We start from the raw sequence: 17,502 nt of genomic DNA on the forward strand, positions 1-17,502 counted from the left end.
GTGAAAAGTGAATGGAAAACACTTCTCTGAGAAGCTATGGCGACTTGTGCACCCAGATCCCACACAATTGTGCCACACTTTGGCCTGAGGGATAAATTATATCCAACATACCTGTGTAAGCCCTAACTGAGCCAATCACCACGGAATGGACAACTGCTATCTACTTTGGGGGAACAGGTGGTGGGTGGGCGTGGGCAAATGTGTAGTCAGTTCAACTTAAGGTTTCAGATGTTGTTTATTTGTGATGCAGCATGGACCGACAACATTTAGGGAGTTGTTCAAGGCCAGAGCGCATTGGCACTGCTATGCCGTGAGAGCCTAGCCCATGCATCATGCGCACTCCATCAGGTTTTGCAGGGCAAACCTGCAGGGCCAGCCTGGCTAACAGTCACTTCTGGGTGTCACTTTTTCCTTCACTCTCCAAAGCCTTTTTGATGGGTACACATGGTTTATTTATTCATTTTTGTGCTGCCTTGAAATTCACACAAACACAACTCTCCTGAATGAAATGAAAATCCACACAGTGTTAGGGTGAGTTCACCAGCTCTGGGGTGTCTGCCCACTTTAGGACGAGGGCTATATAGAAATCTGCTTGTAATAAAAACTGTTGACAACTGTGACAAAAATAAGGATATAATATCAAAATAAATCAAAGGATATACAGTATTGTCATTATTCTGATACAGAATTTTTTACATAGAAATATTGATACCAGTACAAATGGCAAGATATCAGGAAATCCATTACAATAGACCTTTGGGTTACAAGTAAAAGCTTAAATTATAACTTAACACCGATTTTTAAATGATGACTCCTGTCGTACCAGATGAAAACCAATGCTTCCTCCTCAAGTGGCGTTCTTTAGAATGTCTCCAACAAGAAGATTAAAAATAAAAAAGAGCTTCAAGTAAAAAAAAAAATGAAAAAAGAAATGTAATATTCCATTAGGGAGAAAACACCTTTCACTCAAACAAATCTAGAAAAATGGACCACATTCCTTCAGTGTCCATTAACTTTGTCCTACCACCAGTTAAACAGTACAACTGAAAGCCGCCGGGCTAGATGGGTACAGCAAAGTTCCAGAAGCACTCCCAAATTCCACTCCCAATGAGCTGTCTGGAGTGTCTGGTTCAAATGCATCTTCTTGCCTCCAAATAAGTCTAGAGCTAGCTGTCTGAGCCTCCGCAGTGGCTCTGGCAGTAGGCTAGGGTTGTAGAGACCCCACTTTAAAATTCTAGGCTAAAGTGAGGGCCACAGAGTCTTTGAAGAGGGAGGGAGGGAGTGTCTGTGCACTGGGCAGGATGGGCAGACGGTTTGCAAAGGACACACAAAAAAAGTTTCTGCAGCGAAACACCTACTCCTATTCTCCTATTTGTGAAAGTGGTTGTTATTGGCATTCAAAAAATGTCAAGCCAAAACATAAACAGGGAAATGAGAAGCCATTCCAGAATGCTTTGCCCTTTATAAGTCTATCCAAAAATCAAAACTCTCCTTCAAAAAGAAAAAAAAAAGTCACTTCAAAATGTTACTTGGAAAGTTGAGGAAGCGAGAGCATTTCTTTCTGGCGTATTCTTTGTGGGACACAATCACAAGTGAGACTTGACAGACATTGTGCAGTGGAGATTCACACTTCAAGTTCCTACTTCAAAGTGATCACTTCCGGGCCAAACAAATAAACCGGTTGAAAGAAGTCCGTAAACATGCCAAGCCTGGCAGACAAGGACAAGTGTGATGCATTCTCCGCCCCCAAAATGGAACCTAAAAGAGAAAAGGGGACCGAGTCAGAAAAGTTTGATTTTTCAATTACCTGTTCATTTATTTAGTACAATATATATAGTATATATATATGTACATATATATATATACATATATATATATATATATATATATATATATATATTCAGTAACATGCTTGCTGAAGATAAGCTTGCTGTTTCAACTAGGCTGGCAGGCCAGTCAGGTCCTGAGGTACATCCATCTCTATCCCCCTCCCTCCCCTGTCCCAGTGTTGGGGTCACAGGCACTGAGCACCCACCATGCTTGCCTTTTTATGTGCACACTGGGATTTGATCTAGGGTCTTTGAGATTGCAGAACAAGCACTCTTACCAACTGAGCCATCTGCCCATCACTCTTACAAAAATAAAAATAAAAACAAATGAAGCCTTTCTGTGGATGCTTGGATCCTAATCTGTGTTACTAAACGCGCAATAGGCAATACACAGAGGTCTTTACATACACATCATATTTCCCGTCCCTGCCATCAGCATGTGAAGATTTCAAATGCAGACTCACACCTGTTTTGCACATGAGAGATGGAAGTGCAGAGATGAGCAAATAGCCCAACTTCACACATCTGGAGCTGAAGGCTTGGCTATAGATGGACCAGAAATACCAAGTCTTTTTGCCTTCTGCATTTTTTCACTTTGGTGGTGGTGGTGGTGGTGGTGGTGGTGGTGGTGGTGTGTGTGTGTGTGTTATGCATACACACGTGTGTGGGTGTGCATGGAAATTTATGCAGGGTCCATGTGGAGGTCTGAGGTGGATGTTGAATGCCTTCCTTCTTCAATCTCTTTTCCATTTTGAAATAGGGTCTTTTAATAAAACTGGAGCTGGCCAATTCCAATAGGCTGGCTGGCCACTGAGCCCCGGGATCCACTGAGTCCCAGGATCCACTTGCCTTTTCCTCCTCAATGTGGGGATTTCAGAAGCTCAGCGCTGCCCTTGGCTTTTGTACTGAGGTTTTGGGGGCTAGAACCCAGGTCTTCATGCTTCTGTGGCAAGCATGTTATTGAATGGGCCATCTCTGTCTAGCCCTCCATTTTGTTCTTGTTTTAAAGTGTCTTGCTCTGTAAACTCCACAAGGAAAGGCAAGCCTAGGTATGACCACATGGATCCAATGCACAAGAATGAATCCATAGCCAGTCAGGAATACGGAAATTCATACATTCACACATAGCGACCAAAGTTAAGTCACTGAGGATGTCTAGAGCTAAATCAATTTGTATAACTACTGCACCCAGAGGCTCTCAGCCTGACTCAGAGGGGAAGGCCTGCTTCGTGCCCAAAGCCACTCCACAATCCCTGTACAAGCCACCGGTGGCACTGGATTGAGGCAGGTCGACCGACAGCTAGCACTCACAATATGTATGCTTTCCAAAGTTCTAGAACAAGGAGAGACAGGGAAACCGCCCCCGACCCCATAGGTACAGGGCCTGGAGCTCAGTTAACACCCTGGTCTGGTTGGGTGGTTCAGTCCCGTAACAGCAGCACTCAGGATGCTGAAAAGGAGAATCACGAATGGGAGAATAGCCTGGGGGAAGACCCCGGAGAGAGAGACAGAGACAGAGACAGAGACAGAGACAGAGACAGAGACAGAATGTGAACCCTGTTTCCAACTCAAATGTTTTATTAGCTGTCCTTCTATGTATTTCTGGTCTATCCTATCAAAAGAAGCCACCCCACACCAATTACCCAGATGTTTTCAAAATATATTTCTTTATAAATTAAAAAAGAAAGGCAAAAGGCTATCTTCAGACAGTGGCAGAACCATTCCAACCTTACTCCTGGGTTGACCTGAGGGGGCGAGAGGGTGGACCCAATGCTCATGTACAGAGTAAAAACCAGGAGTCCTGGGTGTATCCCTCGGCGAGGCCGTGTGCTTTCTCTTTCTTCTTACCTCCTTTTTCTTTTTTCTTCTCTTCGCCCTTCTTCTTTCCTGCCTTCCATTTGCAACATGGCTCTGGATGGGTCAGGGAGATGACTGACGTCAATAAACACGAAGGGAAGTGAGGGAAGCGACAGAGGGCAGGACTTGTGGTGTGGTCGCCAGGCAGAGCAGGGCACACAGCCAGGCTCCCCTGGTGCCCTTTGCCTTTTGGATGAGTGATTATTTCCAAGGGGGCTAAACATGGCATCTATACACAGCCACGACCACGCTGCCAGTAGGGCTCGGGCAGATGGTGTGCTCAGAATGGTTCTGCCACTGTGGGAGTCAAGACTGCTGGGATAAGGCAGAGGTGCGGGGGGGGGGGGGGGGGGGGGGGGCGGGGGGGGGCGGGGGATGTGGCTACCTCTCAGAACACATCCAACAGCTGGGTATAGCTTGGCCAGCTTAGACAATGACAACTGGGCAGTGTGGGATGTGACCACCAGAGATCTTTGCAATCCATTCTGACTCTGAGTTTTTGCAAGACTTCTCCAAGGCAAGCCTTAGTGTCTGATATGGACCAGTGGCTCTCAATTACCAGGGATGATTCTGTCCACACAGCAATACTCAGCCAGTTGTATCTGTCACAGCTGGGATTGGTGTGTGTGTGTGTGTGTGTGTGTGTGTGTGTGTGTGTGTGTGTGTGTAGGTGCTAGAAATATTACTAAATTTCTAAATATCCAGGATAGCCCTCTCAGTAAACAGTAAGCTAGCTCAAAATGTACATGGTACCGAAGCTAATAACTAGCAGCCAGCAGCAATATTCAAGGCATTGTGCTTGTCCCAGGCAAGTGCAAAATAATCTTCCCATCAAAGGGTTATGCACAGGATCCAGCAAGCGGGTTTCAAGTTGATATGCTACCTACTATCTCCAGCCCCTATTCTAGGTATTGAAGGATACAACAGTGAACCAGAAGGAAAGGCCCTTTGCATGAACAGCAATCCAGACCCACCCCTATGAACTTCAGGGCCCCTCATCCTGGTGCTTGCCTTTTCTCATGCAAACCAAGACCCAATCTGCATCTCTCCTTCCAAGCATCATTTTCAAGCAGTCCAAGCTCACAGCACTTTTCTTTCTCCCTTTCCTTTTGGAAGTCCCTAGTGGTAAACAGCATGAGTCCTGAAGTCATCCATTCAGCAGACTCTTGCCTGCTTCTCCCTGGGCCCATTCACTTCTAGGTTCAGAAGCCTCAGAAAATGAAGCAAATGGGTATCCCTGGAGTGAAGAAATGTTTACATCGATCTACATTCTAACTACTAGTCCCAAATTTGGTGGTAGCTTGCTTTAGCATCCGTGGAGAACCAACTTCTTACAGACTACAATTCCAAATAGCAAATTCTTAACTCACCAAGACAGAAAGAGCGTGCTTCTAACCTGCTTGTGGTACATTTAAAGGGAAAACTGAAGCATAGAGCTGTAAAATCCTATAGGGGACTGGGGCAGGAGGATGGTGAGTTCAAGGCCAGCTTGGACCACGTAATGAGACCTTATTTCAAAGTAAAAAGAAAATGTGGGGCTGAGTATATAGCTCAGTGGCAGAGTGCTTACCTAAGGGGTGAGGTCCTGCCTTCAGTCTCCAGTCACAGTCACACACACACACACAGACACAGACACAAACACACACACACAACACACACACACACACACACACACACACACACACACACACACACACACACGGGGTAAGAAGGGAGGGAGGGAGGGAGGGAAGGAGGGAGGGAGGAACATGGCTCCATAGTTAATGGAACTGCTTTCTATCCTGACTGCATGACTACCTGTTACTGAGTGTCCTCCAGTTTTGCAAGATGCCACCATCTGGAGAAACTAGGTACAGGGTGAAGACTGAGAGCCCTGAGTGAAACTGCAGTATGTTTCTGTCCCGGGACACTGCCAACTGAGAGCCTGCAGCCACAGCTAGGATGCTGCTCCAAGAGGTCACTGCATCAGTGACTCCTGAGGGCCACAGGAGGAGGAATGAAGAAATCACGGTTCTCTCCAACCATCCAACTGTTAAGTCACATTAGTTACCTTTTAGTCCTACTACAACTGTTCAACATTAGCAAATACACTTATGGTCTTTGACAAGAGCACATCCTTAAGTTATGTTGACAGTCTTCCGTCATACCCTGGCTTCAAAACAGGAATCACTAATAAAGTTTGACATCTTCAAAAACTTTTTTAGCAAGACTCAAATTGTATTTTTTTTCTTTCAGAAAAGAGTAATGTACAGGCCAAGTTTTAAAGTGAAATTTAAAAAATTGTAGCTGAGTGTGGTGATGCACACCTATACTATAATCTCAATATTCAGGAGGTAGAAGGTATAAATTCTACATAGTAAGAGACAATTGAGAAATGAAAGAGAAATAGAGACAGAAATGGAGAGAGAGGGAGGAGAGTAAAGAAAAAGGAAAGGAAGAAAATTTTGTTAAAATGTGTACATAAAAGTGGGTGGGGGTGGGGAAATGGCTCAGTCAATTAAGTGCTTGCGTAAGGACCTGAGTTCTCATCCCAGCATCCACATGAAAGCCAGGCGTAGTGTATATCTGTAACCCAAGCACTGAAACGCTGGAGACAGCTGCATGACTGATAAACACCTGCCAGCCAGCCCAGCTAAACCCTGAGCTCCAGGTTCAATGACAGCCCCTGTCTCCAACAATGAGGTGTAAATTTAATGAGGAAGACAGCAACATCGACCCCTGTCCTCAACATGCGCACGCATGTTCGCACACACCTACGAAAACATATACTAGAGACACACATACAAAGCGGACTGGAGCTGGGTGTGCGGCTCAGTGGGAAAGCACTTGCCTAGCATGGACAAGGCTCTGTGTTTAGTTCCAGTACAAGCAAACCAGAGGGTGGATGAGATCAGAACAGCTCTTTAAATTAATAAATAAAAAACAAATAAAATAGTAAAACAGTAAAAAAATAAAAAAATCAAGTACTAATTATATTCATCAAATCGAATAGAAAACCTGGCATAAAAATCCTCCTGTTTAGTACTCTTGTTTTTCAAATTATGAAGACTACAATCTAGTGAAAACCACAACGTTTAATTTACTAGAAATCGAAATAGTGTGTTTTTAAAACAGTGTTTTCTAAAGACATGATTTCATGAGTCACTCGAAGCATTAAAAATGACGCCAATTAAAACCATTGTTTCCTATAAAATGTGCTTTCTCCAGGTAAACCAATGTTTTGAGCTCTTTGCTTCCTTGTTTATTTTGCTTTGGGTGGTGCTTGGGATTGAACTCAGGTCCTTGGTTACATGAGGAACTCGCTCTAACCCTCAGCTACTGCCCTAGGGACTCACTCCCTAACCTAGGCTGACCTTGAACCTGGGATCCACCTGCCTCGGGGCCCCAAGTGCTGAGATTATAGGCATGTGCAATCAAGTCCCACTGTTTTATTCCACTTTGAATCATCAAATATAAAATAAAAACCTCTGAACTTTTAAATGATAGTCTAACACCAACTGTAAGTCCACAAGCCAATGGACGTACTTGAGATAAAGAAGGGACCTGACCTCAGAACTGCCTGTCTCCACCTACGGCTCTGGCTTCATCTCAAATATCGCTCTTTTCATTCAAAAGTCAGATTTAGGGGCTACTAACTATGCCAATCTGAAGTAAGAGAAAGAATTTTTCCATAAAGGATCTATATTTTTACAAATTACTAAGAAACCATCACTGAACTTGAGTAGAAATGAAAAACTGTACTGTAATGTTCATCAGGGCATATTTATAGAAACATTTTTCTTTACTTATCTTGGGGACAACATAGCCGAGAACATTCTAGAAGAACTACACTTTTCTAGACTACATTGACTTAATCTTCACCAAGATTACCAGCTTCAGCACCGACCCTGAAAATAGCTCATCAAAATGACCTTTCAAATTTTCCAGGATAGGAGAGAAGCATATAGGATGTCATAAAAATTGAGTTCTAGAAATACATTTCATGGCGACATCTCCATGGGGGAAGGTAAACCTGACATGAATCTTGTCTTGAGCAATTCTGTCGGTTTACCACTTGGCTTCACTATAAAACCACAGTTACTCCTAGGTTTCTTTATTTGCCCTGCCATCAAGAGGAACTGCAGGGGCACAAGCAGGGGTGTGAGAGAAGGTTGTCTCACTTGCATTCAGAACTGGCATTACAGCAAGCAGGAACTTCAAGTTAATCATGGAAACAAAACTCGGTTGCTTTTTAAATATCAAAAATAGCAAGAAAGTCCCTGCCCCAGCCCCGCCCTGCCCTGCCCACTTGAGCACTCAGCTAGCCTCTTTCTAATTTTAGCTTTTGCCTATATTGGGGTCTTGTGAGGAAGAACCTTGGCGGAAGATTAGCCTTGGAGATTATTATAAGGATGAGAGAATTCATGCCTCCGATCAATCAAACTCCAGGACTGAGACCTCCCAAGACACACTTTCAAAAGGAAGCCACTAAGGAGCCTGTCACATGATGTCCCAAAAGATACCCATCCCAGCAGATGAACCATTCTCAACAGAAATACAAGATTAATGAAAAATCACAGGCAGCTAAGTGAATTAAGGAAGGCCAACACAGGATCTGAAGGAGAACCGACAGGCGTCTTGGAGGAAACAACATGTTCTGCGGGTCAGATAGAAACATTACTTGGCAGCCTCGGTAGTGTTAGACCAAGCAGAAGAAAAAAAGACAGAGCTTGAAGACACATCATTTGGATTGTTAGTGTCAGAAAGAAAGAACAAAAGATATATGTGTGTGTGTGTGTGTGTGTGTGTGTGTGTGAGAGAGAGAGAGAGAGAGAGAGAGAGAGAGAGAGAGAGAGAGAGAGAGAATATGCAGGAACCTTGGGATACTCTTAAAAACTCAAATATTTAGATTATTGGCACACATGAGGAAGAAGAGTTACAGGTTGGGGGCATAGAAAACCTTCTCAGAAAAATAACAGCAGAAAGTTCCCCAAATTTTGAGAGAGACATAGACATCCAGGTACAAGACGCATTTAGAAACTTAAACACACATAACCACAGAAGTATGTCACCATGACATAGCACAGCTAAGCTGTTAAAAGTGTAGGACAAAAAGAATATTAAAATCTGCTAGAAGGAAATGTCAAGTAACATTTAGAGGCAAATATATTAGACAAACAGCAGACTTCTCAGAAGGAACTCTAAATGGCAGGAAGGCATGGGATGATGTATTTCAGGTCCTGAATGAAAATAACTACCAACCAAGATTGTTGTACCCAGCAAGGCTGTCCTTCACAAGGGATAAGTATGTACCTTCTGTGGTAAAAATAGATCAAGGGAACTCATGGCCACCACTAAACCAAAAATACAAAAGATGCTTGAGAGAATCCTATACCCAAAGAGAGAGAATTTAGTAAATACTATCATTAAGAACATGAGTAAATCCCACTAGAAAAAAGAGATATGCCAATGAGGAGTAAGAAAGAAATACTAGAAATACTAACACAGTAAATCATCAAATTCAAAAGTAGAGAAAACAAGAATTGATGCCTGGAATTATGGGCCAAGTTTCTGCCCAGCAAAGCAGACATTCTGTTGACCGGCCCACAGCACGAAGCTGTCTGTAGTGGTTTGGATAAGAATGATCACCATAGGTTCAGACATCTGAATACTTGGTCTCCTGTTTGGGGAGGATTAGGAGACGTACCTTTGTTGGAGGTATGTCACTGGGGATGGACTTGAGGTTTCAAAAGACTGTTCCCTGGGCAGTCTCTGCCTCCTGCTTATGGTTCGAGCTCTGAGCTCTCGGCTGTTCCTGCCTTTACTCTGCAATCATGGACTCTGACCCTCTGCAACTGGAAGTCCAATTAAATGCTTTCTTCTTGCTTTGTTGTTGTTGTTGTTGTTGTTTGTTTGTTTGTTTGTTTTGATTTTGAGTTTTTTGTTTTGTTTTGTTTTTCAAGACAGCATTTCTTTGTGTAGCCTTGGCTGTCCTGGTAGACCAGGCTGGCCTGGAACTCAGAGATCCTCCTGCCTCTGCCTCCCAAGTACTGGGATTAAAGGCGTGAGCCACTGTCACCCTGCTAATGCTGTCTTTGAAAAACAAAACAAAACAAAACAAATGGAAGGACCTGGGGAGAAGGCTGAGATTGTACGCTGCTTGTCAAGCTAGGCAGGTTCAGATCCTCAGCACTTATGTAAAACGCCGGGCACCGAGTGAGGAAGGCAGCCAACATCAATGGCGGACATTCCCAGGCAAACAAAGAAGCATGTACACATGGATACACACATGGCGCAAATTACACACCTGTACTTTTAGTGCTTACCCTGGTGGCCATCTTGTCTCTGCCACTTGGCTTTCCGTTCAGAAAAAAATGCTCAGATGACCACATCTGATTTCACTTGGGTAGAGGAATGGAGTAATCCAGGCCACACAGGCCACAGGCAAGGGGGTGTCAGGAAGATGGAAAGGTTGCTGTGTATAGTCTCACAGACTGTCTGTGTGTGACCTCACCTGGGCTTAATGTCGTATTGAGTGCACAGCAAATCGAGACATGCAGTACAGGTGTGAGACACTGGGTAAGGGCGACATACACAACAGTGTATACGGACTGGATGGCTCATCCGAGCTGACCCATGAGAGTAGATACTGTCAAGACCAAAAGGCCACATTTTATTTTTTTAGGTATGTTCTATACGTGATTCTCAGAGCAATAAGGCAACAGGAAGCTACTTAGGGACAATGGCTTCAGTGCACAAGAGAAGACTCAATAGGTGTAAGGAAGAAACCTGATTCAGTGTCCAAAGCAGCGGAGCCAGCCTCACCTGCTCCTGAGAAGCCTGGTGTTCAGACAGGTGACTAACGGTAACGCCCGCTGTATCTCAGAATGTCCAGGAATAAAAGGTGTGTGTCCTGTTTAAAAAATGACAGTGAAATCTTGCACTGTCAGACTACAGGAAGAATGGTTCAAATGCAGCAGGAAGCATTTCACAAGGCAACCAACCACAGGAAAGCTGGCCGCGAACACAGCCTTCAGACAGGCTGCACAGAAGCCAAACTCTGGGGTCCCCACACTGAGGTGCACCTCCCTGACAGGCTACCCAAGTTCATCTCCTTATGTCCACTCTGAGTGGGTGAAAATACGGAGTGTTATCTGGGACAGCTGGAATCACAGGGACGATGGCTTCCATCATAGCTTCAAACCCAAAGACATGTGGGGAAAAAAAGAAAGCAGTAGAATTCTGTCTGATTTGAAAATACGCTACATCTTTTGTAAAGGAGTATAGGGTCCTTCTCCAGGAAGCCACCTGCCCTGGACCACTGCCTCTGGATCAAATTTGCTTGATGGGCACAATGAGGAAGAAGAGAGATAGCAGGAAGGGGCTGCCACTTGCTTGACACTACACTGTGTTGATATTTTTTTTTCCATGTGAAGGACAGTGACACAGTTCTACACACTGTCTGATCACCTTCCATCTATCTACCTCCTGATGTAACAGAAATGCACTGGCCCTCCAGTTGGAGAATCCGCAGTTCATAGGAACACAGCCTCTAAGCCATGTCTGACCCTCGAAGGCCTGTGGCCTTGCCTTTCAGGGTCCATAACCTTTTCAAAATTCTTTAGGTTACCATAACATTGAGCCGCCCTGCAATGGTGTTAGAAAATTAAATGTCACAAATCTCCAAAGTTATGAAAATCATATCTCACAGGTCTAGAATACCAAACTTTAGCTGGGCACTGTGCTACACACCTATAAGCTCCACACTTTGGGGGAGAAAGTAGAATCAGAAGCTCAAGGCCAACCTAGACTACACGAGAAGCTGTCTCAAAAACAAACAAACAAAACCCAACAAAATAGAACATTTAAGATACAAGAGTAAGTGAGTTAGTTATTGGCGATTGTCTGAAAATAAAACGCAACAAACAAAACCCACAAAGCTAACTGACTCCTCCATCAGCTGGTCAAGTATGGAGTCTTTTCAAGAACTCTTTACTTTGATTTTTACAAAGCCTGTTCCAGTAAAATATCTACTTTGCCTGTTTTAAACCTGAGTACATTGACATGTTAGGAATTATGCTGATGGGTTATTTTGAATGTCAGGCGAGCAATGGTATAGAAACAGTGATTGGGATGGAAGGGAAGAGAAGAGAGAAATAGTGCTCTCCCCCGCCTCCCCGTTTTGTCCTCTGACTTCCAATGTCAAGCAAACTACCCGAGTCTTCCATCATATAGGCCTTGCTCAGCAGGCAGGTATACCAGAAGTCCCAGCACAGATACTAACTTTCCGAGTCAGGGGGTGGCAGCTGTCTCCCACTTGGCCCATAGGTGTGCAGATCCGTATGCTCTTCACCCAGATACTGACAGCGCAGCACATGCCTCCTCCACACTGGGAGTCCTTGTCGCAAGCCTGGAACAAAATAAACCAACAGATAAATATAGACAGTGGGAAAGGCTCAGGCTGGGGAACTCTAAAATTAGCGGGGAAAATCCTCTTTAACTATCCAAATGCCCAGCCAGTAAAGTACTCGCCACCCAAGCACGAGGACACGAGTTCAATCCTCAGAGCCCACAGGTAAAGCCAGACATGGTGGCTCGCGCTTGCAATCCCACCTCTGGGAAGATGGAGGCAGGCCGATCCTTGGGGCTTGGTGGCCAACCAGTCTAGCCAAATTAGGGCATTCTAAGCCATGTGAGAAACCATGTCTCAAAAAATAAGGTGGATAGCACCTGAGGACAACATCTGTGCTTAATGTCTGCCTTCCACACACATGCCCATACGTGTGTGTGTGTGTGTGTGTGTGTGTGTGTGTGTGTGTGTGTGAACACCTCACCCAGCATGTATACTAATGCGGTGATTTTAATAAAACAGAACCATAAGCTCCATTTGCTTGTATACATCTACAATCAACATTGATTAGAATGTTTCCACAGACTGAAGAGCTCCTGTATGATGAAACCCAGGATTAAGAAGGAAAAGAGGAGGGGGAAGAGCACTTTGGCTTTCTTCTGGTGCTTTATGGCTAAAATTGAAGGAGTCTACGCTGGCCCTGTGCTATACACAGCCATTTGGAACTACACAAATCAAATCACAAGATTTTATGACTACTAGCTGCTGAATGTAGGGGGCCTAGTTTTAAAAAAGAGATGGAAATAGTCTCTAAATTGGGCACGAAGTGCTGCAGACCTGTAAAGACACCAATGTAACATTTAGAAGTGCTCATTTTCCCTTTCAAACATTTGCCCTGTGCTTTGTGAGACTAGATGCTTCCTGCATGGGCACCCTGATTTTCACCATTTCCTCTTTCAAAATATAAACTGTCCAAGGGTGGGAAGGGACAGACCAAGACTTTTGCCCCTTCCCACTAGTCTTTCACGTGAATGACACACAGAAAGGAGCTGACTGGCTTCGGAGCAGCAGACGTGTACATGGGAAACTAGCCGCAAAGGTCCAGCAGGTGAGGACAGGCACAGGACAGCACAGATACAACCAGCAGCAGTAACTCCTCAAAGTACACCCCCCACCCCCACACCCCGCATACACAAACTACAAGTCTATACAGCGGAAGAATCAACATGGAGGACTTGCCATGCAGTGCTAGATAAATGAAGCCCACGTTTATTTGCATGAAAATGTATCTTAAGAACTGTAGCCCTTTCTCAGAGCCAACAACAACAAAAAAGGGATGCTTTGTTTCAGCAATGTGTAGCAATCCATTTGTTGTTCAAAATAAGTAGAGGCTTAAAACCACAACTTTAACTTTGGGTGGCTTTTCTTCTTTTGTTATAGGATGATGTTTAAACATTCCCACCTTTTAATTTTTGTCTGGACACCAGAAATCATGCAAACATGACCATCATAGCCCTGAAATGTTAGGTCTACTCAACAATCTTCTGCAATATGGTTTTAATACATCTATACGGAGATATCAAGTTCAAAGACTGTGCTTGTGTGTGTGGAGTAAAAACTTAAGGTGGGTATTTCAACCAGTGTTTTAACAGATGTACAAGACTAACTTCTAAAGCCCCAGCAGCTCTTTCTAAGACCATAAAAAAAGCCAGACCAAAATCTTTTAAAATTCAATCAATCACTTAGATGTTTATCACCCTGTACACACTATATCTAGATAAATAACTGACTTTTTCATTTGAATCCAGATGGTTTCTGCCAGGGGAACCTAACTTCACTTTACTGTTGTGTTGCTTTAGAGAAAAATTTTTCCAATACTCTTTTCATAACATTGAATTAGCAACAACAAAAAAACCCCAAGAGTCCACATGACTGTACCACCAATTCCCCCCACCCCCGAATCCCACCAGCATATAAACATGAAATGAGATAAAATTTCATTTCATAACAAAAAGCTTCAGTTGTTGGAAATTTACAGAGAATTGCATAAGTTTATATCTTTTTAATTAGACAGCTGTTTCCTAGTACTCTTTATTCTTCTTAACCCATTGCAGAGCCGTGCAAACAGTGTCCTCCTGTGAATGGAACAAAACCCACTTGCACTGCCCAGGAACCTTGGGGCTTAGAGGATTAGGAAACACTTAGAATGAACCAGCAGGGGAAGGAGGGAAAACCCACCCAATCATGTTTCCATTCGCATGTGTTACAAAGACACTGTAGAGACTTTTGTTCACTGCACACCAACTGGCTATGGTTGAAGCTATGTAAGTGGTTTTAAGAATCTCTGCTCTAATAAGTACCACAAGGCATAAAACCAAATATCTATGGGACATAACTCAATGCTGTCATAGCCCCAGAGCTTTCAGAATGCAATCTGTACCCTAGGAAACACAGAGAACATCAATCTTCATTTATTCAACACGATGGCCCTTCTTTTAAATGACATGTTATTTTATTGCCTGTATGTCATCGTTCCAAACACATCTATATTAAAGTCCAATAACGTACTCTTACATATTAAAAATGATTTAAATAAATAGATCCACTGAAAAAATATGCTTGCAACTTTTTTTTTTTTTTTTTTTTTTTTTTTTTTTTTTTTTTTTTTTTTTTTTTTTTTTTTTAAGGAGTAAAACAACAGCCAGCAGCCAAGGTTCTGCTGGGCTATTAAAACAGACTTCTGAAATGTTGTGCTGTGAACTCATTCTTTAGATAGACAAAAAGAAAACTCAGAGAGTTGAAGAAACGAGCTATTTCTAAACGTGATGGAGATGCTCTCTGTGAGTCTAAACAATGTCTAATGACAGCCTGCTCCATCGCCAAGCCCTGGGAGTGAGGTATCAGGAATCAGACTTGACAATTTATGTAAAGAGAACTTCACGGTGAAGAAGGGGGAAAAATAAAAAATAACATAAAAATAAAAGAGCAGCTGCCCCAGAACCCAGTAAGAAGAGCCCACAGTTGCTTTCCAAAGCTCACACGTGGCTACGGCCCAAGGGACTTCACAGGGTAAGCCCACCCGGGAGCTGTGGAATTTGAGGTGTATGTCTTGCTCTTTTGCAATTCAAGGAAGGGCGGTCAGATTTTGGGGTGAGGGTTTCTAGCCCCTGGAAAAGAACTTTCTCACTAGGGAAGAAACTTCTTTGAGCTACTAAATAGAACAGCAGACCAAACGCAAGGAGTGCGGGAGGGAGAGGTAAGGAAGGCGCTCCTGAGGTAGTTTAATTTCACGGTGCGCCTTACTGTCCCCTGCCTTGGGAGCAAGACACGTTCCCAAGGGCCCAAAGGACGATCCAGGAGAATGTCACACAGGACACACCCTTCCCGGTGCCTACACACCCCGGGCCTGGTGTCCCCGGGGCGATCCGGGAGCGACAGGTGCGCGGGCAGCTTACCCCGGTGATGACCGCGGCATCCCCGGCGGGCGGCGTGAGCAGCAGCGGCAGCAGCAGGAGTAGCAGTAGCGGGGCACAGCGCGGGGCCCCCATGGCGCCCCGGGGACACGGTGGCGGTTGGGGCACGCGATCAGGGACGTTGGGGACGCGTGGCCGGGCTGCTCTGCCGAGCCGCGAGCCTGGCGGCAGTTATAAAGGCGAGCCCCGCGGTGACTCACGCCCGGTAGCACGCGGGGGGCACGGCGCGGGCACACACACCCCGCGCCCCACGCGCACACGCGCACGTGCCCCGCGCCCCCACGCGCACAGGCGCCACGCGGGCAGAGCCCCCCGCGGGGCGCCGCCAGCCCTAGTCAGCCTTCCTGTTGCTTTTGTAGTCTCAGAAACCCTCCTCCTTCGCTGTCCTGCTTTCCAGAGCTCCACGTGCTCAGCCCCCACACTCTCGGAGGCACATCATTTGCTATACAGATGTGCAGAGGGTGCCCACGACGTGCCGGGTGCGGCGGTCACAACTGTCCTGTATTCGTACACATTTGTTCAGCATGTCTACAAGGAGCGCTCCGTGCGTGCCAGGTAGTGCCACCGTCTCTGTCTGTCCTGCAGTGGCACAACTTAGAGAGGACCCACCACAACCAAAAAAACAAAGGTGTAGTAAAAGGGGAAAAACAAAGCACCACGCACACCCCAAATCCCCATCCCTTGCGAAGTGGAGGGCCTCGGCTGCCCCTCCAGCTGTGGGAGCCTCATTTACTTTTTTGAAATGACTTCCCCTGGTGCCCACATCTGTTCCTGACCCTCTCCGCCCTGATTTCCCTCACGTGCGTTCCCTCCCCTCGGCAGCTTCCAGCCAGCTTCGGGCAGAACAGGATGCTGCCAAGGGGAAAAAGAGAACTCCCAGCATGTTCTGCCAGCCTGAGGCCCTGGGAAGGCGGCTCTCTCCCAGTTCTTTTCTCCAACCCAGGAAACTCTAGGTCTTTGGTTCAGGTCAATAACTAATGTGTATCTACTGGAGTCTAGTCAATCCATGAGACAAGACAACTATGCCCTCTCTGTGTCCCTCTGTGGTGCCAATAATTTCATCTTACTTGCTTCTACAAGGGTGATCAAATTGACTTGTTCTGGCCAGGGAGTGGTGGTGCATCCCTATTATCCCAGTACTCGGGAGGCAGAGGCAGGTGGATCTCTGTGAGTTCAAGGCCAGACTGACTGGTCTATAAAGCGAGTTCCAGGACAGCAAGAACTGTTATACAGAGAAACCCTGTCCCAAAAAACAAAAACAACAAAAAATTGTTCCGAGTTTGAGGGGAGCCCACCTTACTTCCGGAGGACTTGGGACCTCAGTCTTTCCCATGTCCCTTAGGACCACAGACTGCTGAAAGGCAGATGGGCCTTTTCAGCCTCTTTAATCAATACAGTAAGGAGAGCTGGGCCAGTTACTTTCAGACTGCGGGCTCCCCCATGCCAAAGCATTCAGACGAAATGTAGAGGGGGAAAAAAAAACTGAACAAAGGGCCAGGGAATTATTTGAATGTTAAACAGCTGGGTATTTCAAACCCCAGATCTTTGGCTAGTTTTAAAGCCTTTTGTACCCATGTTTTCGAGTTCAAGAAGCATCCTGAGACCGAAACACAAACGGGATCAAACTCATTTTTAACTTTGAGAAAACTGTTAAAAGTGGATTCACAGTAAAATAAGTGGAAACAGTAGCAAGTGACAGACTGGTGGAAAGTTTCCTTTTCCAGTCTCCACGCCAACCACGGCATGGGAGTGCGGCCCAGGGGGAAATGTAAAAACCAGTCAACGCGGACTTTAACATTCCTGCCACTTTTTTTTCCCCTTGAATGGCCGATTTCATATTTGTTATTACTGAATGCCAACTGGGTATTCCCTACTTCTCCAAGCATAGAAACCAGGCCATGTCTACACAGGAAAATGCTAGCCTTCCATTGTGACTGACTTCTTACAGGTCTGTTTGCAAAAGCCATCTTCTAAGACTGTTAAATCAAGATTGGAAACGCTTCAAAATAGGTTG

At 45.0% G+C, this 17,502-nt stretch overlaps 1 protein-coding gene across 2 annotated transcripts; it reads right to left on the minus strand.

Annotated features, from left to right (window-relative positions):
- Nucleotides 1-615: 615 nt before the first annotated feature.
- Nucleotides 616-15,651, minus strand: Prok2 (prokineticin 2). 2 transcript variants are annotated; one of them, XM_059256807.1, is made up of 4 exons: nucleotides 15,471-15,651; nucleotides 11,950-12,075; nucleotides 3,678-3,740; nucleotides 616-1,758 (listed from the first exon to the last, which is right to left on the minus strand). In XM_059256807.1, the coding sequence occupies exons 1-4, from the start codon at nucleotides 15,561-15,563 to the stop codon at nucleotides 1,654-1,656; spliced, it is 387 nt and encodes a 128-aa protein (XP_059112790.1). In that variant the 5' UTR covers nucleotides 15,564-15,651; the 3' UTR covers nucleotides 616-1,653. The 2 variants fall into 2 exon arrangements, with proteins under 2 accessions (XP_059112790.1, XP_059112791.1); XM_059256808.1 differs by lacking the exon at nucleotides 3,678-3,740 and having other exon boundaries at nucleotides 15,471-15,643.
- Between the last annotated feature and the right edge of the window lie 1,851 nt (nucleotides 15,652-17,502).

Source organism: Peromyscus eremicus, chromosome 3 (genome assembly GCF_949786415.1).
Source record: "Peromyscus eremicus chromosome 3, PerEre_H2_v1, whole genome shotgun sequence".
In the NCBI taxonomy this organism is placed as follows: domain Eukaryota; kingdom Metazoa; phylum Chordata; class Mammalia; order Rodentia; family Cricetidae; genus Peromyscus; species Peromyscus eremicus.